The sequence below is a fragment of the Petromyzon marinus genome, chromosome 66 (genome assembly GCF_048934315.1).
Source record: "Petromyzon marinus isolate PM22_M1 ecotype Great Lakes invasive population chromosome 66, UKy_Petmar_22M1.pri1.0, whole genome shotgun sequence".
NCBI classification, from domain to species: domain Eukaryota; kingdom Metazoa; phylum Chordata; class Hyperoartia; order Petromyzontiformes; family Petromyzontidae; genus Petromyzon; species Petromyzon marinus.
Window position 1 is genome coordinate 2,302,535 of NC_133732.1, and position 22,995 is coordinate 2,325,529.

A 22,995-nucleotide genomic window follows, 5' to 3' on the forward strand; every position below is an offset into this window, starting at 1 on the left:
CACTCCCCTAAGACCTCACAGAAATGCTCAGCAAATCTACAAACCTGTTCCTGGGGGTCGTAGATCATATCACCTTTTTTCCCTGTTGTAAATATTGTGATTAAAAAAATATAATAACTAAAAAATAGGTAAAATAATGAAATAAAAATGTACTATTGGCTCTCTCGTTGTCTCGGGCTATGTTTCACCAATCGTGATAATGTCAATGATTCTTGCTTCAACATGTACGATTCTCGCTTTAACGTTAATGGTTCTTTGCTTTAACAATTACCTGTGCAATTGTGTCAGGTCTTGGGATTCAGATCTCACCGCAGGATACAGTTCGTTATTACGACAATGATGCACGAGTTTAGGAAAGAAGCACACAGAAACCTGTTTTTAATCTAAGCAACTTTAATCTCAACTTCCCCGAACACCTTATCATCAAAACACCAACAACATTGCCCATGCAAATGTAGTGTATCAGAGCCGACTGGCGACTAGAAGTAGCAATTGCGGGTGTTCCCACCCAAGGGGAAGAACTGGGTCAAGGGTCATGGAAGCGATCCATGTTTGAGCTCTCAGAACCAGCTAGAAGGTTCGAGAAGGGGGGCGTGGCCAGGGCGTGGCCAGATCCCGCTGGAAGTATAAAAGGGTGCGAGAGACGGAGCTCAGTGGCTGTCTGTGGGAATCAGGGTCCTCTCGCCGTGGAAGTCGTCCTCGTGGTCGCCATCGCTGCTGTCATCTTTGTCATCGCCCGACGCCGCCACTGCTGGATAGTCAGCCAGCTATGCAGTCAGTTAGCGTCGTCGAGCTGGGTTGTCAGGTTAAATTTCCCACACTAACACAGCCACCTCGCACGCCGAGCTCGGCATTGCTGCTCTGCGATCTGCCATTAACATTCTAATATATCACATTAACATAGCCACCTCCGCTCACTCGTCGTGGAGGCCACTGTCCGGTCACATTAACATAACTAGCCCTGCCCACTTCGTTTATGACCCTTGGGCTACACCCATTTCAAACCTTTTAAAACAGTCTGCCTCAGCAGCTTTCCCACTCTCTCCTCCACCTGATGACGATTGCTTGTGTTGTGATAAAATTTTTTTATTTTTCTTTCAACCGATCTTCGTGACTTTACCGAAAGACCCAAGAATATTAATTCCTGCAGTCACGAAATCTTTAAGTCAAGATTTTTGCCAATTAGTCACTATAAAAACTATTTGCTCCTGGGCTGCACCGGATATAACAGCACATTCTATCATCAAGCTAACGTTTAATACCATAATGTTGGAAAATAGTCCTACGCGGTGGTGGTAAATCCAAACATTACAACTTTTCAAGCAAAGGCTTGTGAGTAAGTAACCTCTACGATGCCCGTCTCCCTTGTGTTCGGGACGCTGCTAAAGCAGCAGGGGGTGCGCCTTTTGCCTTTGTTGTTTCAAGGGAGGAGTTCACAGGCCTCAGTTACTGGATGTTTTTTTAGAACACGCTAAATCCATATGTGTGAAAAGATAACTATTACGTAAAAAGTAGGCGATATCACTCTTCATAAAATTTTTTGAAAATGGCATATACAACACCCTAATGATGGTGATAGGTGTGGCACTAGAAGTTACTTTTTCATGGAGTTGAACAGTGATTTGTGATCGAGTATTACTGAGGCAGACTCCATCTCCTCAGCAACCCGTGACCAACACCCATCTTTGCAGCGCTGTATGGCTCTCCGAATCTATGAGAGAATGCTGTGGTAAGCCTCCTCATTCTCTGACATGGGTTGCTGTAGACTGTGAAAGTGGACTTCGTTTTTTATCAGCCAGCCTGAACACCTCCTCTGTCCGCCAGGGTCTCTGGGGAGATTTGGACAGTGCACCCAAAGCAGCCATTGCAGCTGCATGAGCCACAGTCCAATAACTCGCCCATTTCCCCTCGGCATCAGGAATGGTGGAAGATCCAAACCCCAGCTGCAAGTGATCATGAAATTCTCACTTTCAACTTTCATTAGATAGCTGAGACCAGGCCGCTGTTTGTTCGAATAGGTTCCTGGATGTACACCCACTACCGGAGTGGAAGAATGGCATGCGCATCCTAGAAATGATAAGCCGATGATCAGTGGGCAGATCAGCCTCACGTTAGGGCCTGGTGTCAAGGAAATGGGCGCGTATCCACTTTTCCATCATCATGTAGTCCAGCAAATGTTCTTGATTGGACCCGGTATGCATCCATGATGTTGTGTGGATGCACCGATGCTGGAACAGCGTGTTGGAAACTACAAGACCATGGGCTGCACAAAAATATAGCAGCCTCCAACTGTTGTGTTTTAGCTGATCTGTCCGATGACTGCCAATCACTCCAGACCAGGTGCCAGCATCATGACCCACTCGAGACTCAAAGCCACCTAACAAGAAGACTATATCTCAAGGGGTCACTTTAGCTAGCACCTGTAACAGGAGGTCTGTAAAGGCATCTGATTCATCGGCCTTGCCTGCATCCCTCCACTGATGTTCATCTTTGGTGGGGGCATAAATAACCACGACCACCATACCTTGCCTTTGATTGAAGGGAAAGAGAGCCCACAGTGGCCTGGGGCTTCCAGTTTCCCACACCTCACCTCTATGCTCCTATACCCCCTACATTCTTTTGTTCAGAAGAAAATGCACTCCCTGTTGTTTGGCAGTCTTCTGCCCCGAGTAGAGCACTGTCCACCCCTCATAGTGGCTGGAACCAGTCCACGGGACCTCCTGAATGCCGCAGAGATCCAGGTGGTATCAGTCCAGCTCCCGACAGAGGAGTGGCACGCTTTCCTCCACAGTGAGCGTTTGAACATTCCACGTGGCCACTCGCAATGGCTTCTTGCTGTTTCTGGAGGAACCCCAATGGTAATGATTCAGACCTCTGGCTCCACCAAATCGGGTTTGGGCAGGAGTTGTCATAGATACTTTTCCCCCCGGGACCTCCGGTACAAGATTAGTTAGATTTTTTTACATGTATTTTAGTGGTATTTGTATTGTATCATCCCCTCACACCCGTCCAAAATCCTGGTTTTGGACATATGGTGGCTACAACCACCATGAACGGGTATCGGCGATTTTGGAATTGGCCTTTCCTGGATGGCATTGCTCACATCCACCACAGCGTTACCATCTGGCACCAGTGAGGAGATAGGTGGTGGTTTTTGCTGGAAACATGAACATGCACACACATGTACACACACATGAACAAAGAAACATACAGATACATACACATGCACATATCATATAGATACACACAACGCATGAACATGCACACAACAACACCAACCGCCATTCGCCACTAAGTGACGGTGATGTCACCACGACGCTTGTGCCAGGCTAGGTGCACCTTGAGGCCACGTGAAGTGTCGAACGCCTGCTGGCAGGAGGTCACGGGGCAGACCCAGCAGGTGCCACTGGTTGGCTGACTGAGACGACTGGCTGATGCCCCCTACTATGCCAACTTGCTGTGATTTAGCCACCCGGTGCTCCGCTCAATGTTGTGAGCATCGGTCCTGCACCCTGCGTTGTTGCTAGAGGGTGACTGTCTCCAACTGCCCAGTAGCGTCCTTCACGAGCCTCCTCCACAGAGGCCGATCTTGACACCGCTGGTACCAGTCATCGGCAAGTCGACTCAGCTCCGCGTCCTCCTCTACCACATCACTCCATCTTTTCTCTAGACCATGCCACGCCTCTTTAGCCCCCTCTATCCGGCCGAACAAAAGCTGTTAAGGCATGTGGTGACTAGGCATGCAGGGTACATGGCCCAGCCAAAGCAGCCTTGCCTGCCGGAGGAGCTCACCGATGGGACTTTGTCCACATCTTTCAAAGATTTTTGAGCTCCTCACACAATCCAGCCTGGTTAAACCCAGGATGGATCGTAGGCAGGCCAACCTCAATATTTCTCACTGGCGAAGATGTTCCATTAGGGGTGTTCACGTTTCGCAAGCATGGAAAAGGAAGGGAATGACCATGGCCGAGACGACCTGAAGCTTCATGCGGAGCGACAGACCAGGTAGCTTCCACACAGCATTATGCAACCGATTAAAATATATTGCCGCTCGACTGATTCGGAGTGAGACCTCTGCTGCTAAACAAGATCCGGTCATGAGCACACTCGCCAGGTATGGGAAACTCTCCACTCTCTCCACAACTACCCCATCACCGATTGGGAGTTGTGGCCGTGGAGTGTCCGATGGTACAAAATACCCAGGCAGTTGCTTAGTATTGGTGGGGCTGATTGTAAGGCCCCACCTCTTAGCGGCACGCTCCAGTTTCAGCAGCAGTGTCTCCAACTCCTCCTCTGAATGAGCAGCAATTACCAAATCATCGGCATACATAACGTGGTTGACCAATAGGGAGCCATCCCTTGACCGCACCCGGGCATCGATCAGCCTCCCATTGCATCTTTACCAAGTGGAAATTTCTCCGGTACAGCTATTGAAGGCTTCATGAACTACGTGTTCAAAATAGATGTTAAATAATGTGGGAGCGAGAGGACATCCCTGTCGCACCCATGACGCTGTAGTCGAACTCGACGGTTAATTTGCATATCCTGGGCTTCTGGTGCGTTGCCTCGTCACCCAGGAGTGGAGGCGTGCGTCAGGGTTGTTGCGAACGTTCCTCGCGGTGGTCTCTATCTGTTTAAGTCGATGCGGTGTTCCGTCCTTGTCGACACGCGGGGTCGTTGTGTGAAGTCGGTGAACTGCAGGGTTTTGTACTCGCGTGCTATTACAGTCGCTGAGAGTTTTAAGAGTTGGTTGTACTTGGTTGTCAATGAAGTATTATCTGCCACAGTTTGTTCACGTCCTTGTGCATAACGAACCAAGGCATAGTCACGACATTCCAAATCTTGTTAAAATGATCAGAATTCCAGATCGAGTTATTGTCCTTCTTTCTGTTGCCGTGGAATAAAAAAAATTGAGGAAATTGCACGGGAGAGAAAATGGATCCGAACTCCTCTCTCTCCCATGTTAGAAATGAGCAACCCTCACAGCTATCAACTGGAATTGAAATATTTCCTCCTTCACTGCCGATGCCGGATGGGAAAATTGTTTAGGTTTCAAGACTTTTTCAGTTGTTGCAAGCTGCTATGCCTCTCTGCGTTGTCTAACCGATTCATATATCGCCCAGACACCCTGGATGACAAGGAGAAAGGTGGCTGAGAAAAGTGCCGGGCCTATTTTTCCTCTGGTGAGAAAATTTCACATCCGAAAATTAGCAGTCATTACCACAGCATTGGGCAAGCCGAGCACATTTGCAGATTATTGCTGGGTATTTTTCCGAGATATTGCCCAAAAGCTTTGTTTAACACGGGGGGGGGGGGGGGGGGTGCATGCGTGTGCGTGTGAGTGAATGTATTCCCAATCTGTTTTCCCAGATGCGCTGATGGAAACAAAAACGATTCACTCAGGGTACAGGAAAAAGCCGCTGAACACGGCGTCTCTGTGCACGTTGAAGAACAAATTAATGTGCGGAGCCTCCAACTCCAGCCAAACCTCGTCTCCGGCCTTGAGACTCAGCACGACGCTGCAGCTTATTGCGTCGTATTTTTCACCGCACACCTTAGAGATGACCTTCCCGTTTTTCATGATCATAACCACGAGGTGCTTTTCATGGGCATGCATGTACAGCATGAAATAGTAGACGCCTGGGTGGGCGCAGGTGAACTTCCCCGTACCGGGGTTGTAGTGGCCCTGCGGGTTGGTGATGATGACGTTGAACGTCACGGGGGAGCCGGCCGCCGGCGTGTAAGCGTCCACCTTCGCGGAGAAGGCCAACCTGGGCCCCACGCCGCTCTCTCCCCGCTCGCCTTTCTCGCCTCTTTCGCCCTGCTCACCTGGGACTCCCGAAGTCCCCACGCGCCCCGGTTGGCCAAGAGGGCCCAGCTTTCCCGGCAGACCTAGGTGGACCACACGGTCCAAACGCACGGCGTGTGCATGTGTATGTGTCACCCCACGGTAGTGTAGCGGTTAGCGCTATGAACTCGGCAGAGACCCGAATTCGATTCCCGCACATGGTCAACACGAGTGATGATTATCTGAACCGGTCCTGGGACTCATTCCCTCGGTCGACTCATCCTCAAATTATTACCAAGTGTGATGTGTTAACAACGCCACTTTGGAGACAAAGGCGTGCCGGCCTTCATCGGTGCTCACGAACAGCACTTGCGACAACAGTCTGATAAGGCTATATAGAGGATCTTTGATTTTGTGTGTTCATCCCAACAATTGAGTCGTGTCCTGTGACAACCGTCTTTGCTATTTTGCAGGAAAACCTTGCACGACGTGTCTGTATGGAACATGTGTTTCAGGTCTACACGGTGTACTGAGTGAGTTCTGTTTTCCAGAATATGGGGGTCATGTTCTGGCTATACACGGTGTACCTAATGAGGTATATTTTCCAGAGCATGGGGTGATGTTACAGCTATACACGGTATACCGAGTGAGCTCTAATTTCCAAAACATGAAGATACATAGAGACCCATGACTAAACTTGGAACTAAACTATTTGTTATTTTACCAGGTGTAAGGTCCACTGAGCTGCTGTGTTGCCATTTTTTTAGAAGTGACCTGCCTGTCGACAATGAAAAGGCTGATATCATCACGTGGCATTTTGTAGCAGCCAAATACTCTGAAGTCTAAACGTTGAAGGGAAAACGAGAGGACCCGAAGAAAAAATTACATGACCACGGAGAGAACATGCAAACACCGAATTAACATCAGGAATTGTCAGGGTTGTGATCGAATCGACGACCTCCTGTGTACCAGACGAGGGAGTTAACATCTCCAAGCAACCACAGTGAAATAAATAGAGCAGTGAGCTCGGTCATTTCCTACCTCGATTATATTGAGTTGCTTGGCCCCTTCTGGTGTCTTTTAACTTCACGTAAAAATAATAAGAAAAGTGATGAATCGCTCCGTGGCACATGCGGCCTGTCGGTGGCTAGATCTTAACTACCTCACTTGGTTTACAGGACGTCGTGTGCTTGATCACAATCCTGACACCTGCTGTTATAATGGAGTTTGCATGTGTCTCTCCCCGTGGTTGTGTGAATTTTTCACCGAATCCTCTGAATTTTCTTCCTTCCATATTTAGAAATTGATTTAGTTGACTAAATGTCCACGTGATGATGAGTCCACTTCGTCGAGCTATCATTACGTGTGGCCAGGTCGCTTCTGAACAAGAGTTACATTTGTCGTGTGGTGGTTATTCACGTCTAAAACTTCGTCTATTTTTGCTGTGTTACTTTATTGGCAGCATCCCACACGGATGCTCCTCACGTTCAGCAACACGCACTCTTGTAGCGAACTCTTGCTTTTTTCCTCCGCTAGCCTGCTACTTCGAGCTTACTCTCTCTTGCTCCACTAGCCTGTTACTCCCCGCTCTCCTAGCCTGTCACGGACACTCTATCTGTATACTCTGATAGCTTCTCACCCCTTTAGCCTATCACACTCAGGCTAAAGATTCTGCTCGCCTCTCCTCTGCTAGCGTGTCTTGCCCGTGCCCACCAGCGGGGGCACAGCCATCACCGCTGGCGAGGACGAGGTGTGGAGGGCAAGGTCCCGGACTTCTCTTGAAAAGTGTTCACTGCTTCATCTCCAACCAACTTAACCCCGTTGCTTCACACGTTCCCCATTTATCGCCCTCCTCATTAAGTGCCCTCAGATGGCCCTCATTAAGCCGGCGTCCTCCACCTTATCGCCACTGTCTCGCGCCTCCGTAGCGCCTACCCCGCGTTTGAATTTGCAGCCAGCCAATCGTTGCCTCGGTCACTAATTGCTGGCGTCTCTCTGTCTGCTGTCACCCAGGCCACGCGCCTGCACCTGCTCGTCCTGAGGTGACCTCACTGTCTGCAACCCGTACATAAATGCAAATGTTGTTTGCAATCTCTGCGCACGTTATGCCACTACACATAGCTCAGTGAGGATTACTTGGTAAATCAAATAAGTATATGGAATCAGCTGCTAGGAGCACACGAGTCAGTGTCACAGTCCCACCTGGGTCCCCAGTCAAGCCTCGAGCCCCGACGTCTCCCTTGGCTCCGGGTGCTCCGGTAGTGCCTGCGAGAAGAACAAAGCATGGCTCGTCCACTCCTCAAGCCACTCTCAATTCACTCCACTCCCCTCCACGCACTCTCCTGCCTCTCCCCTCTCACCTCACTCTACTCCACACGAACCACTCTCCTTCGAGAATGAACGAGTGAACGATTGAGTGAATGAGTGAGTGAACTATTGAGTGAGTGAACGTGTGAGCGAATGAGTGAGCGGGTGAACGATTGAGCGAACGAGTGAGTGAATGAATGAGCGAGTGAACGAGTGCGCGAGCGAGTGATCGCGTCGCACCACGAGCGCACCGTGGGGAGTCTCTGGGACCCGACCCCTCACCGTCTCTGCCGTCCCTCCCAGGGACCCCAGGGGTCCCGTGCTGCCCTGGGGCTCCGGGCTGCCCGGGGATCCCGTTGATGCCCGCGCAGATGGTCCTCTCCTGCTGGGCTCCCACCACCACCAGCAGCAGCAGCAACAGCGGCAGGGCCGAGATGGACATCTGGGGACAGCAGTGGCGAGATGTTAACTAGCTTGACCGGTATACAGGATGGATCTAAACTACGAACTATTATTTTATCTTACCAAGTGAATTACAAATGAGCTGCTATATAGTCGCTCTTTTTTTCACAAGCGCACTGCCCCTCACAAATGAAAGTTCAATGATGTAGTGTTATCATCGTCACGTGAAAATGTACTCGTCTCTGTGCGAGTCTGTGGGTCATTGTGTGAGTCTGCTCGTCTCTATGTGATTTTATGGGTCTCTTTGTGAGTCTATGGGTCTTTCTGTGAGTCTGTGGGTCTCTGTTTGAGTCTATGGGTCTCTTTGTGAGTCTATGGGTTTCTGTGTCAAGCTATGGATCTCTGTGTGCATCTATGGGTCTGTGTGAGTCTGGGGGTCTATGTGAGTTTGTGGGTCTATGTGTGAGTTTACTCGTCTCTATGTGAGTCTATGGGTCTTTTTGTGAGTCTATGGGTCAGCGTGTGATGATTCTTTGGGTCTGGTGTGATGAGTCTATGGATCTCTGTGTGAGTCTTTATACTTACGGTACGCTGAATTTTCTTTCGGACCACCGTATGTAGCAGCTGAGCGTCCTGCTAATCGGAGGTTGTCGGTGCTCAGCGTTCGTCACCAAGTCACTGGAATCCTCTCCCCCGTCTCCTCTTTTAAACATTACTTGAGTCACGTGGTCCTCCATTTCTAACTTGGTCCAGACCTCCCACATGTGACGTCACAGTCAACACGCACGAGCACAAACAAGAAAGACAAAGATCCCTCGTGTAGCCTTTAACAGACTGCCGGGGTCAAGTGGCTGTTAGAGCGAGAAGTAGCAGCGCCTATGAAGGCCGGCACTGTGGCACACGAGGGGGTGGGTGGCCAGCACTACCACGCCCATCCGCCTTCATCTCCCTTAGTGGTGATATTTAGCAGTGACGTGCGGTGAGGTCAATGGGTGGGGAGGCACTGGCTAGTATCAGTGCCAGATCTCCAAACTGAGGGGTGGAGTGTCCTCACTGAGGGCGTGTGTCCTCACTGAGGGGGGCGTATCCTCACCGAGGGGGCGTGCCCTCACTGAGGAGGGCGTGTCCTTAGTGAGGGGGCGTGTCATCATTGAGGGGGGCGTGTCTGACACGTCCCCGTCAGTGAGGCAGATGTGATAGCTGCCTCCCCTGGTGCTTTTTCAATACAGTTTCATGACGAGACCAGCGAGCCTAAATATCTTTATACACATAATACGTGAAATAAGTTACCTGGACTATGGAAGGTTACATACAATGAAGGGGTCTACAAACATTACATTGGTGACATACTGAGATAGTAACAGGCATGCGCTTATTGCCTGCGCTCCATCCAGTTTCTGAGGGGTTGTGCAATCAGAGGGGAGGCTGAGCTCGTCGCTGCCTCACATCTCGTCTCTTCCTGCATTTGCAGCAGAGCTCAGCAAAATTGGCGATTTTAACTATAAAAATTATTGGCTTCATACAGAAATTATATTTATAACACAGATCAGTGTGGAAATCATACTATTTATTCTATTTCATGATTTTTTTTGTACTTGAAGTAAAGCTATTTTCATTGCAGTTTGACAGGTGAGGCTCTGACTCCCCTGCCTCGCCTTACCGCACGTGACTGCCCCTGTATAGCCTGTAATAGACTGTAGGGGCAAGAGCTGTTCGCGAGCACGTATGAAGGCCGGCATGGCACATGAGGGGGTGGGTGGTCAGCACCACTCCCGGTCGCCTTTGTCTCCCCAGCAGCGATGATTTTATGTCCCAGGTACTCATTTGAGACTGAGGCGACTTCGCGGAGGCTCAGGGCCAGTTTAGATTCTCGAAATAGCCAATGTTGGCCGTGATTTGAACTCGGGTCGTCGGGTTCGCAGCGTGGCGTAGAGCTAACCGCTACACTATCGCGCTCTCACGCGCTCACTTTGACAGCAACACAGAGAACACGTGATGGAGTTAGTGTGACCCTGTCCGCTTATTGCATTTCTCGATTTGGAACCAAAACACGCACGCGCGTGCGTGCGTTTGTGTGTGATATCTCACCCTTGCCACTACTGCTATCATCATCACCATCTGCCAGGGACTATCCGCTGCTGGATGAAGGCCTCTGTAATCAGCCGCCGCCACCTCTTTCCATGCTGTGACACGTGTGTATGCACGTTCAACTTCTTTCGCACCATGCGTAGTCAACCGTGCTAATCGAAGGTGCGGGGGAAGGAAACTTTCACACACACACACGTGTGCTTGCACGTGCACAACAACAACCGCCTTTCGCCACTAAGCGGCGGTGACATCACCACCGCGCTCGCGCCAGGCTATGTGCACCTTGAGGCCACGTGAAATTTCGAACTCCCGCTGGCAGGTGATCACGGGCAGATCCAGTGGGTGCCATGGGTCGACTAACTGAGATGACTGGCTGATGCACCATCTGTGCCCTTTTATGTGCAAGCTTCTTGTGTTTGAGCCACCCAGTGCTCCGCGTGTTGTTGTGAGCATCGCTCCTCTGCCCTCCGTTGTTGCTGGAGTGCAATTGCCCAATAGCATTCTTAACAAGCCTCCTCCTTAGATGCCCATCTTGACACCGCTGGTACCAGCCATCGGCAAGTCCACTCAGCTCCGCATCCTCTTGTACCACATGACTCGATCTCTTTTTTCACCTTTGCCACGCCGTTTAGCCTCCTCTATCCGGCCGAATAAAAGCTGTTTAGGCATTTGGTGGCTGGGCATGCGGGCTACATGAACCAGCTAATGCAGCCTTGCGTGCCAGAAGAGCTCACCGATGGATTTTTTCCAGATCTTTAAAGATTTTTTGTGAGCTCCTCACACAATCCACCCTGTTTAAACCCAGGATGGATCATAGGCAGGTCAGCCTAATGTTTCTAACCTGGCAAGATGTTCCGTAAGGGGGGGTCCACGTTTCGCAAGCGTAAAGAAGGGATGGCATGACTGGCCGAGCCGATGGGAAGGTTCGTGTGGAGCAACAGACCAGGTAGCTTCCACAGAGCATTACATAACCAATGAAAAGATAATGCCGCTCGACTGATTCAGAGTGAGACATCTGCTGTGAATCCGAAGCTGGTCATGTGCTCACTGCCCAGGTATGGGAAACTCTCCACTCTCTCCACAACTGCCCCATCAACAATTGCGAGCTGTGGGGGTGAATTGTCCAATTGCACAAAATAGCCAGGCAGGTGCCTAGTTTTGGTGGGGCTGATGGTAAGGCCCCACCTCTTAGTGGCAAGCTCCAAATTAAGCAGCAGCGCCTCCAACTCCTTCTCTGAGTAAGCAGAAATCACCAGATCATCGGAATACATAACATGGTTGACCAGTAGGGAGCCATCCCTTGACCTCACGTGGGCATCGATCAGCCTCCCATTGTATCTGTACCAGAGAGAAATTCCTCCGGTACGGCCATCGTTGGCATCACAAACTACGTGGTAGAAATAGATGTTAAATAATGTTAGAACCAGAGGACATTCCTATCATACCCCAAGGTGAACAGCGAAAAGCTCCGACTCCTGGCCACGTAGTTTTACTAGGGCCTGCCCACATTCATGAAGACCCTTAATAATTTTGAGCAGAGAGTCACGGACTTCAAAAGCATAGAAGAACAACCGAGAGCCCAGGCCTACTGATAGTATCATAGGCCTTGACCAGGTCAATTAGGGAGAGATGTAGGTTTTGTTGGAATCCCCTACACCTCTGTTGTAGCAGACGGACAGAAAATATAGCATCTGTGCATACGGCCCTTTCCTGAAACCACATTGGGCTCCACAAGCCTCACCTCAGCATGCCTGGCTGATTAATCCTTGCCAGGACCTCTCCCGCAACACTGAAGGGGGAATTGCCCCTGTAGGGCATCCTTCCAATCCTGCAGAACCCGTCAGCTTGTCCAGACTGTTATTATGATGTCATGTAAGTTTTCTCACAAACGCCACCATCCCTCAGAATTTCGCTTGGGAGATCATCTCTGGCTGGTGCTTTTCTTGTTCTCAGATTTTGGATCACCTTCTGTACTTCTTCAACAGATAGCACCTTAGCCAGCCACTCACAGGAGATGACTTCTTCTATACTCTTTGGTTCTTTCGGTAAAGTTACGTAGGTGGAAATAAAACAAAATAAATAACGACGTTTCGATCTCAACACATGCAATCGTCATCAGGTGAATATCTGATGACTATTGCTCGTGATTTTACCTAAATAACCAAACAGTATTTATTCCTGCAGTCACGAAAGCATCAAATCAAGATGACTACTTCTTCCAATATCTGAGGCACGACAGCCTCAGCATGGTCATTCCTATTTTTCCCGATGATGTTTTCCAGGCTGAGGGACTTACCCTCCCCTAAGACCTCACAGAAATGCTCAGCAAATCTACAAACCTGTTCCTGGGGGTCGTAGATCATATCACCTTTTTTCCCTGTTGCAAATATTGTGATTTAAAAAATATAATAAATAAAAAATAGGTAAAATTATGAAATAAAAATGTACTATTGGCTCTCTCGTTGTCTCGGGCTATGTTTCACCAATCGTGATAATACCAATGATTCTTGCTTCAACATGTACGATTCTTGCTTTAACGTTAATGGTTCTTCGCTTTAACAATTACCTGTGCAATTGTGTCAGGTCTTGGGATTCAGATCTCACCGCAGGATACAGTTCGTTATTACGACAATGATGCACGAGTTTAGGAAAGAAGCACACAGAAACCTGTTTTTAATCTAAGTAACTTTAATGTCAACTTCCCCGAACACATTATCATCAAAACACCAACAATATTGCCCATGCAAATGTAGTGTATCAGAGCCGACTGGCGACTAGAAGTAGCAATTGCGGGTGTTTCCACCCAAGGGGAAGAACTGGGTCAAGGGTCATGGAAGCGATCCATGTTTGAGCTCTCAGAACCAGCTAGAAGGTTCGAGAAGGGGGGCGTGGCCAGGGCGTGGCCAGATCCCGCTGGAAGTATAAAAGGGGGCGAGAGAGGGAGCTCGGGGCTGTCCGTGGGAATCAGGGTCGTCTCGCCGTGGAAGTCGTCCTCGTCGTCGACGTCGTCGCTGCTGTCATCTTTGTCATCGCCCGACGCCGCCACTGCTGGATAGTCAGCCAGCTATGCAGTCAGTTAGCGTCGTCGAGCTGGGTGGTCAGGTTAAATTTCCCACACTAACACAGCCACCTCGCACGCCGAGCTCGACATTGCTGCTCTGCGATCTGCCATTAACATGCTAATATCTCACATTAACATAGCCGCCTCCGCTCCCTCATTGTGGAGGCCACTGTCCGGTCACATTAACATAACTAGCCCTGCCCACTTCGTTTATGACCCTTGGGCTACACCCATTTCAAACCTTTTAAAACAGTCTGCATCAGCAGCTTTCCCCCTCTCTCCTCCACCTGATCACGATTGCTTGTGTTGTGATCAAAAAACATTATTTTTCTTTCAACCGATCTTCGTGACTTTTCCGAAAGACCCAATAATATTAATTCCTGCAGTCACGAAAGCTTTAAGTCAAGATTTCTGCCAAATAGTCACTATGAAAACCTTTTGCTCCTGGGCTGCACCGCCATATAACAGCACATGCTATCATCAAGCTAACGTTTAATACCATAATGTTGGAAAATATTCCTTCACGGTGGTGGTCAATCCAAACATTATAACTTTTCAAGCAAAGGCTTGTGAGTAAGTAACCTCTACGATGCCCGTCTCCTTTGTGTTCGGGACGCTGCTAAAGCAGCAGGGGGTGCGCCTTTTGCCCTTGTTGTTTCAAGGGAGGAGTTCACAGGCCTCAGTTACTGGGTGTTTTTTTAGAACACGCTAAATCCATATATATGTAAAAAGATAACTATTACGTGAAAAGTAGGCGATATCACTCTTCATATAATTTCTTGAAAATGGCATATACAACACCCTAATGATGGTGATAGGTGTGGCACTAGAAGTTACTTCTTCATGGAGTTGAACAGTTATTTGTGATCGGGTATTACTGAGGCAGACTCCATCTCCTCAGCAACCCGTGACCAACACCCATCTTTGCAGCGCTGTATGGTTCTCCAAATCTATGAGAGAAGGCTGTGGTAAGCCTCCTCATTCTCTCAGCCAGCCTGAACACCTCCTCTGTCCGCCAGGGTATCTGGGGAGATTTGGACAGTGCAGCCAAAGCAGCCATTGCAGCTGCATGAGCCACAGTCCAATAACTCGCCCATTTCCCCTCGGCATCAGGAATGGTGGAAGGTCCAAACCCCAGCTACAAGTGATCATGAAATTCTCACTTGCAACTTTCATGAGATAGCTGAGACCAGGCCGCTCTTTGTTCGAATAGGTCCCTGGATGTACACCCACTACCGGAGTGGAAGAATAGCATGCACATCTTAGAAATGATAAGCCGATGGTCAGTGGGCAGATCAGCCTCACGTTTGGGCCTGGTGTCAAGGAAATGGGCGCGTATCCACTTTTCCATCATTATGTAGTCCAGCAGATGTTCTTGATTGGACCCGGTATGCATCCATGATGCTGTGTGAATGCACCGATGCTGGAACAGTGTGTTGGTAATTACAAGCCCATGGGCTGCACAAAAAAATAGCAGCCTCCAACCGTTGTTTTTTAGATGATCTGTCTGATGACTTCCAATCACTCCAGACCAGGTGCTAGCATCATGACCCACTCGTGACTCAAAGCCACCTAACAAGAAGACTATATCTCAAGGGGTCACTTTAGCTAGCACCTTTAACAGGAGGTCTGTAAAGGCATCTGATTCATCGGCCTTGCCTGCATCCCTCCACTGATGTTCATCTTTGGTGGGGGCATAAATAACCACGACCACCATACCTTGCCTTTGATTGAAGGGAAGGAGAGCTCACAGTGGCCTGGGGCTTCCAGTTTCCCACACCTCACCTCTATGCTCCCATACCCCCTCCATTCTTTTGTTCAGAAGAAAATGCACTCCCTGTTGTTTGGCAGTCTTCTGCCCCGAGTAGAGGACTGTCCACCCCTCATAGTGGCTGGAGCCAGTCCACCGGACCTCCTGAATGCCGCAGAGATCCAGGTGGTACCAGTCCAGCTCCCGACAGAGGAGTGGCAGCCTTTCCTCCACAGTGAGCGTTTGAACATTCCACGTGGCCACTCGCAATTGCTTCTTGCTGTTTCTGGAGGAACCCCAATGGTAATGATTCAGACCTCTGGCTCCAACAAATTGGGTTTGGCCAGGAGTTGTCATAGATACTTTTCCCCCCGGGACCTCCGGAACAAGATTAGTTAGATTTTTTACATGTATTTTAGTGGTATATGTATTGTATCATCCCCTCACACCCGTCCAAAACCCTGGTTTTGGACCTATGGTGGCTACAACCACCATTAACGGGTATCGGCAATTTTGGAATTGTCCTTTCCTGGATGGCATTGCTCACATCCACCACAGCGTTACCATCTGGCACCAGTGAGGAGATAGGTGGTGGTTTTTGCTGGAAACATGAACATGCACACACATGTACACACACAGGAACAAAGAAACATACAGATACATACACATGCACATATCATATAGATACACACAACACATGAACATGCACACAACAACACCAACCGCCATTCGCCACTAAGTGACGGTGATGTCACCACGACGCTTGTGCCAGGCTATGTGCACCTTGAGGCCACGTGAAGTGTCGAACGCCTGCTGGCAGGAGGTCACGGGGCAGACCCAGCAGGTGCCACGGGTTGACTGACTGAGACGACTGGCTGATGCCCCCTACTATGCCAACTTGCTGTGATTTAGCCACCCGGTGCTCCGCTCGATATTGTGAGCATCGGTCCTCCACCCTCCGTTGTTGCAAGAGGGTGATTGTCTCCACTGCCCAGTAGCGTCCTTCACAAGCCTCCTCCACAGAGGCCGATCTTGACACCGCTGGTACCAGTCATCGGCAAGTCCACTCAGCTCCGCGTCCTCCTGTACCACATCACTCCATCTTTTCTCTAGCCCATGCCACGCCTGTTTACCCCCCTCTATCCGGCCGAACAAAAGCTGTTAAGGCATGCGGTGACTGGGCATGCAGGCTACATGGCCCAGCCAACGTAGCCTTGCCTGCCGGAGGAGCTCACCGATGGGACTTTGTCCACATCTTTCAAAGATTTTTGAGCTCCTCACACAATCCAGCCTGGTTCAACCCAGGATGGATCGTAAGCAGGCCAGCCTAAATATTTATCACGGGCGAAGATGTTCCATTAGGGGTGTTCACGTTTCGCAAGCATGGAAAAGGGAGGGAATGACTGTGGCCGAGAAGACCTGAAGCTTTGTGCGGAGCGACAGACCAGGTAGCTTCCACACAGCGTTATGCAACCGATTAAAATATATTGCCGCTCGACTGATTCGGAGTGAGACCTCTGCTGCTAAACAAGAGCCGGTCATGAGCACACTCGCCAGGTATGGGAAACTTTCCACTCTCTCCACAACTACCCCATCACCGATTGGGAGTTGTGGCCGTGGAGTGTCCGATGGTACAAAATACCCAGGCAGTTGCTTAGTATTGGTGGGGCTGATTGTAAGGCCCCACCTCTTAGCGGCAAGCTCCAGATTAAGCAGCAGTGTCTCCAACTCCTCCTCTGAATGAGCAGCAATTACCAAATCATCGGCATACATAACGTGGTTGACCAACAGGGAGCCATCCCTTGACCGCACCCGGGCATCAATCAGCCTCCCATTGCATCTTTACCAAGTTTAAATTTCTCCGGTACAGCTATTGAAGGCTTCATGAACTGCGTGTTCAAAATAGATGTTGAATAATGTGGGAGTGAGAGGACATCCTTGTCGCACCCATGACTATGTAGTCGACCTCGACGGTGAATTTGCATATCCTGGGCTTCTGGTGCGTTGCCTCGTCACCCAGGAGTGGAGGCGTGCGTCAGGGTTGTTGTGAACGTTCCTCGCGGTGGTCTCTATCTGTTTAAGTCGATGCGGTGTTCCGTCATTGTCGACACGCGGGGTCGTTGGGTGAAGTCGGTGAACTGCAGGGTTTTGTACTCGCGTGCTATTACAGTCGCTGAGAGTTTTAAGAGATGGTTGTACTTGGTTGTCAATGAAGTATTATCCGCCACAGTTTGTTCACGTCCTTGTGCATAACGAACCAAAACATAATCAATACATTCAAAATCTTGTTAAAATGATCAGAATTCCAGATCAAGCTATTGTCCTTCTTTCTGTTGCCGTGGAATAAAAAAAATTGAGGAATTGCATGGGAGAGAAAATGGATCCGAACTCCTCTCTCTCCCTTGTTAGAAATGAGCAACCCTCACAGCTATCAGCTGGAATTGAAATATTTCCTCCTTCACTGCCGATGCCGGATGGGAAAATTGCTGAGGTTTCAGGACTTTTTCAGTTGGTGCAAGCTGCTATGCCTCTCTGCGTTGTCTAACCGATTAATATATCGCCCAGACACCCTGGAGGACAAGGAGAAAGGTGGCTGAGAAAAGTGCCGGGCCTATTTTTCCTCTGGTGAGAAAATTTCCCTTCCGAAAATTAGCAGTCATTACCACAGCATTGGGCAAGCCGAGCACATTTGCAGATTTTTGCTGTGTATTTTTCCGAGATATTGCCCAAAAGCTTTGTTTAACACGGGGGGGGGGGGGGGTGCATGCGTGTGAGTGAATGTGTTCCCAATCTGTTTTCCCAGATGCGCTGATGGAAACAAAAACGATTCACTCAGGGTACAGGAAAAAGCCGCTGAACACGGCGTCTCTGTGCACGTTGAAGAACAAATTAATGTACGGAGCCTCCAACTCCAGCCAAACCTCGTCTCCGGCCTTGAGACTCAGCACGACGCTGCCGCTTATTGCGTCGTATTTTTCACCGCACACCTTAGAGATGACCTTCCCGTTTTTCATGATCATAACCACGAGATAGTGTTCTTGGGAATGCGCGGACAGCGTGAAATAGTAAACGCCTGGGTGGGCGCAGGTGAACTTCCCCGTGCCGGCATTGTAATGGCCGTGCGGGTTGGTGATGATGACGTTGAACGTCACGGGGGAGCCGGCCGCCGGCGTGTAAGCGTCCACCTTCGCGGAGAAGGCCGACCTGGGCCCCACGCCGCTCTCTCCCCGCTCGCCTTTCTCGCCTCTTTCGCCCTGCTCACCTGGGACTCCCGAAGTCCCCACGCGCCCCGGTTGGCCAAGAGGGCCCAGCTTTCCCGGCAGACCTAGGTGGACCACACGGTCCAAACGCATCGGTGCTCACGAACAGCACTTGCGACAACAGTTTGATAAGGCTATATAGAGGATCTTTGATTTTTGTGTGTTTATCCCAACAATTGAGTCGTGTCCTGTGACAAATGTCTTTGTTTTTTTACAGGAAAACCTTGCACGACGTGTCTGTATGGAACACGTGTTTCAGCTCTACATGGTGTACTGAGTAAGTTCTGTTTTCCAGAATATGTGGGTCATGTTCTGGCTATACACGGTGTACCTAATGAGGTATATTTTCCAGAGCATAGGGTGATGTTACAGCTATACACGGTATACCGAGTGAGCTCTACTTTACAAAACATGAAGATACATAGAGACCCATGACTAAACTTGGAACTAAACTACTTGTTATTTTACCAGGTGTAAGGTCCACTGAGCTGCTGTGTTGCCATTTTTTTAGAAGTGACCTGCCTGTCGACAATGAAAAGGCTGATATCATAACGTGGCATTTTGTAGCAGCCAAATACTCTGAAGTCTAAACGTTGAAGGGAAAACGAGAGGACCCGAAGAAAAAATTACATGACCACGGAGAAAACATGCAAACACCGAATTAACATCAGGAATTGTCAGGGTTGTGATCGAATCGACGACCTCCTGTGTACCAGACGAGGGAGTTAACATCTCCAAGCTACCGCAGTGAAATAAATAGAGCAGTGAGCTCGGTTATTTCCTACCTCGATTATATTGAGTTGCTTGGCCCCTTCTCGTGTCTTTTAACTTCACGTAAAAATAATAAGAGAAGTGATGAATCGCTCTGTGACACATGCAGCCTGTCGGTGGCTAGATCTTAACTACCTCGCTTGGTTTACAGGACGTCGTGTGCTTGATCACAATCCTGACACCTGCTGTTATAATGGAGTTTGCATGCGTCTCTCCCCGTGGTTGCGTGAATTTTTCACCGAATCCTCTGAATTTTCTTCCTTCCATATTTAGAAATTGATTTAGTAGACTAAATGTCCACGTGATGATGAGTCCACTTCGTCGAGCTATCATTACGTGTGGCCAGGTCGCTTCTGAACAAGAGTTACATTTGTCGTGTGGTGGTTATTCACGTCTAAAACTTCGTCTATTTTTGCTGTGTTACTTTATTGGCAGCATCCCACACGGATGCTCCTCACGTTCAGCAACACGCACTCTTGTAGCGAACTCTTGCTTTTTTCCTCCGCTAGCCTGCTACTTCGAGCTTACTCTCTCTTGCTCCACTAGCCTGTTACTCCCCGCTCTCCTAGCCTGTCACGGACACTCTATCTGTATACTCTGATAGCTTCTCACCCCTTTAGCCTATCACACTCAGGCTAAAGATTCTGCTCGCCTCTCCTCTGCTAGCGTGTCTTGCCCGTGCCCACCAGCGGGGGCTCAGCCATCACCGCTGGCGAGGACGAGGTGTGGAGGGCAAGGTCCCGGACTTCTCTTGAAAAGTGTTCACTGCTTCATCTCCAACCAACTTAACCCCGTTGCTTCACACGTTCCCCATTTATCGCCCTCCTCATTAAGTGCCCTCAGATGGCCCTCATTAAGCCGGCGTCCTCCACCTTATCGCCACTGTCTCGCGCCTCCGTAGCGCCTACCCCGCGTTTGAATTTGCAGCCAGCCAATCGTTGCCTCGGTCACTAATTGCTGGCGTCTCTCTGTCTGCTGTCACCCAGGCCACGCGCCTGCACCTGCTCGTCCTGAGGTGACCTCACTGTCTGCAACCCGTACATAAATGCAAATGTTGTTTGCAATCTCTGCGCACGTTATGCCACTACACATAGCTCAGTGAGGATTACTTGGTAAATCAAATAAGTATATGGAATCAGCTGCTAGGAGCACACGAGTCAGTGTCACAGTCCCACCTGGGTCCCCAGTCAAGCCTCGAGCCCCGACGTCTCCCTTGGCTCCGGGTGCTCCGGTAGCGCCTGCGAGAAGAACAAAGCATGGCTCGTCCACTCCTCAAGCCACTCTCAATTCACTCCACTCCCCTCCACGCACTCTCCTGCCTCTCCCCTCTCACCTCACTCTACTCCACACGAACCACTCTCCTACGAGAATGAGCGAGTGAACGATTGAGTGAATGAGTGAGTGAACTATTGAGTGAGTGAACGTGTGAGCGAATGAGTGAGCGGGTGAACGATTGAGCGAACGAGTGAGTGAATGAATGAGCGAGTGAACGAGTGCGCGAGCGAGTGATCGCGTCGCACCACGAGCGCACCTTGGGGAGTCTCTGGGACCCGACCCCTCACCGTCTCTGCCGTCCCTCCCAGGGGCCCCAGGAGTCCCGTGCTGCCCTGGGGCTCCGGGCTGCCCGGGGATCCCGTTGATGCCCGCGCAGATGGTCCTCTCCTGCTGGGCTCCCACCACCACCAGCAGCAGCAACAGCGGCAGGGCCGAGATGGACATCTGGGGACAGCAGTGGCGAGATGTTAACTAGCTTGCCCGGTATACAGGATGGATCTAAACTACGAACTATTATTTTATCTTACCAAGTGAATTACAAATGAGCTGCTATATAGTCGCTCTTTTTTTCACAAGCGCACTGCCCCTCACAAATGAAAGTTCAATGATGTAGTGTTATCATCGTCACGTGAAAATGTACTCGTCTCTGTGCGAGTCTGTGGGTCATTGTGTGAGTCTGCTCGTCTCTATGTGAGTTTATGGGTCTCTTTGTGAGTCTATGGGTCTTTCTGTGAGTCTGTGGGTCTCTGTTTGAGTCTATGGGTCTCTTTGTGAGTCTAAGGTCGTTTTGTGAGTCTATGGCTCTCTGTGTGAGTCTGTGCGACTGGTTGAGGAGTTTATGGCCTTTGCGTGAGTCTGTGGGTCTATGTGTGAGTTAACTCGTCTTTATGTGAGTCTACGGGTCTCTGTGTGCGACTTTGAATTTTTGTGTGCGTCTATAGGTCTGTGTGAGTCTACGGGTCCCTGTGTGAGTCTGTGGGTGTATGTGTGATGAGTCTATGGGTCTCCCAGTGAGTCTATGGGTTTCTGTGTCAAGCTATGGATCTCTGTGTGCATCTATGGGTCTGTGTGAGTCTGGGGGTCTATGTGAGTTTGTGGGTCTATGTGTGAGTTTACTCGTCTCTATGTGAGTCTATGGGTCTTTTTGTGAGTCTATGGGTCAGCGTGTGATGATTCTTTGGGTCTGGTGTGATGATTCTATGGATCTCTGTGTGAGTCTTTATACTTACGGTACGCTGAATTTTCTTTCGGACCACCGTATGTAGCAGCTGAGCGTCCTGCTAATCGGAGGTTGTTGGTGCTCAGCGTTCGTCACCAAGTCACTGGAATCCTCTCCCCCGTCTCCTCTTTTAAACATTACTTGAGTCACGTGGTCCTCTATTTCTAACTTGGTCCAGACCTCCCACATGTGACGTCACAGTCAACACGCACGAGCACAAACAAGAAAGACAAAGATCCCTCGTGTAGCCTTTAACAGACTGCCGGGGTCAAGTGGCTGTTAGAGCGAGAAGTAGCAGCGCCTATGAAGGCCGGCACTGTGGCACACGAGGGGGTGGGTGGCCAGCACTACCACGCCCACCCGCCTTCATCTCCCTTAGTGGTGATATTTAGCAGTGACGTGCGGTGAGGTCAATGGGTGGGGAGGCACTGGCTAGTATCAGTGCCAGATCTCCAAACTGAGGGGTGGAGTGTCCTCACTGAGGGCGTGTGTCCTCACTGAGGGGGGCGTATCCTCACCGAGGGGGCGTGCCCTCAATGAGGAGGGCGTGTCCTTAGTGAGGGGGCGTGTCATCATTGAGGGGGGCGTGTCTGACACGTCCCCCTCAGTGAGGCAGATGTGATAGCTGCCTCCCCTGGTGCTTTTTCAATGCAGTTTCATGACGAGACCAGCGAGCCTAAATATCTTTATACACATAATACGTGAAATAAGTTACCTGGACTATGGAAGGTTACATACAATGAAGGGGTCTACAAACATTACATTGGTGACATACTGAGATAGTAACAGGCATGCGCTTATTGCCTGCGCTCCATCCAGTTTCTGAGGGGTTGCGCAATCAGAGGGGAGGCTGAGCTCGTCGCTGCCTCACATCTCGTCTCTTCCTGCATTTGCAGCAGAGCTCAGCAAAATTGGCGATTATAACTATAAAAATTATTGGCTTCATACAGAAATTATATTTATAACACAGATCAGTGTGGAAATCATATTATTTATTCTATTTCATGATTTTTTTGTACTTGAAGTGAAGCTATTTTCATTGCAGTTTGACAGGTGAGGCTCTGACTCCCCTGC

The 22,995-nt window shown here is 49.7% G+C and overlaps 1 protein-coding gene across 1 annotated transcript; it reads right to left on the reverse strand.

Moving 5' to 3' along the window:
* Nucleotides 1–18,184: 18,184 nt before the first annotated feature.
* Nucleotides 18,185–22,799, reverse strand: LOC142906520 (complement C1q tumor necrosis factor-related protein 2-like). The gene is made up of 3 exons (XM_076054523.1): nucleotides 20,990–22,799; nucleotides 20,603–20,665; nucleotides 18,185–18,721 (listed from the first exon to the last, which is right to left on the reverse strand). Exons 1-3 carry the CDS (start codon nucleotides 21,144–21,146, stop codon nucleotides 18,225–18,227), a joined length of 717 nt encoding a protein of 238 aa, XP_075910638.1. The 5' UTR covers nucleotides 21,147–22,799; the 3' UTR covers nucleotides 18,185–18,224.
* Between the last annotated feature and the right edge of the window lie 196 nt (nucleotides 22,800–22,995).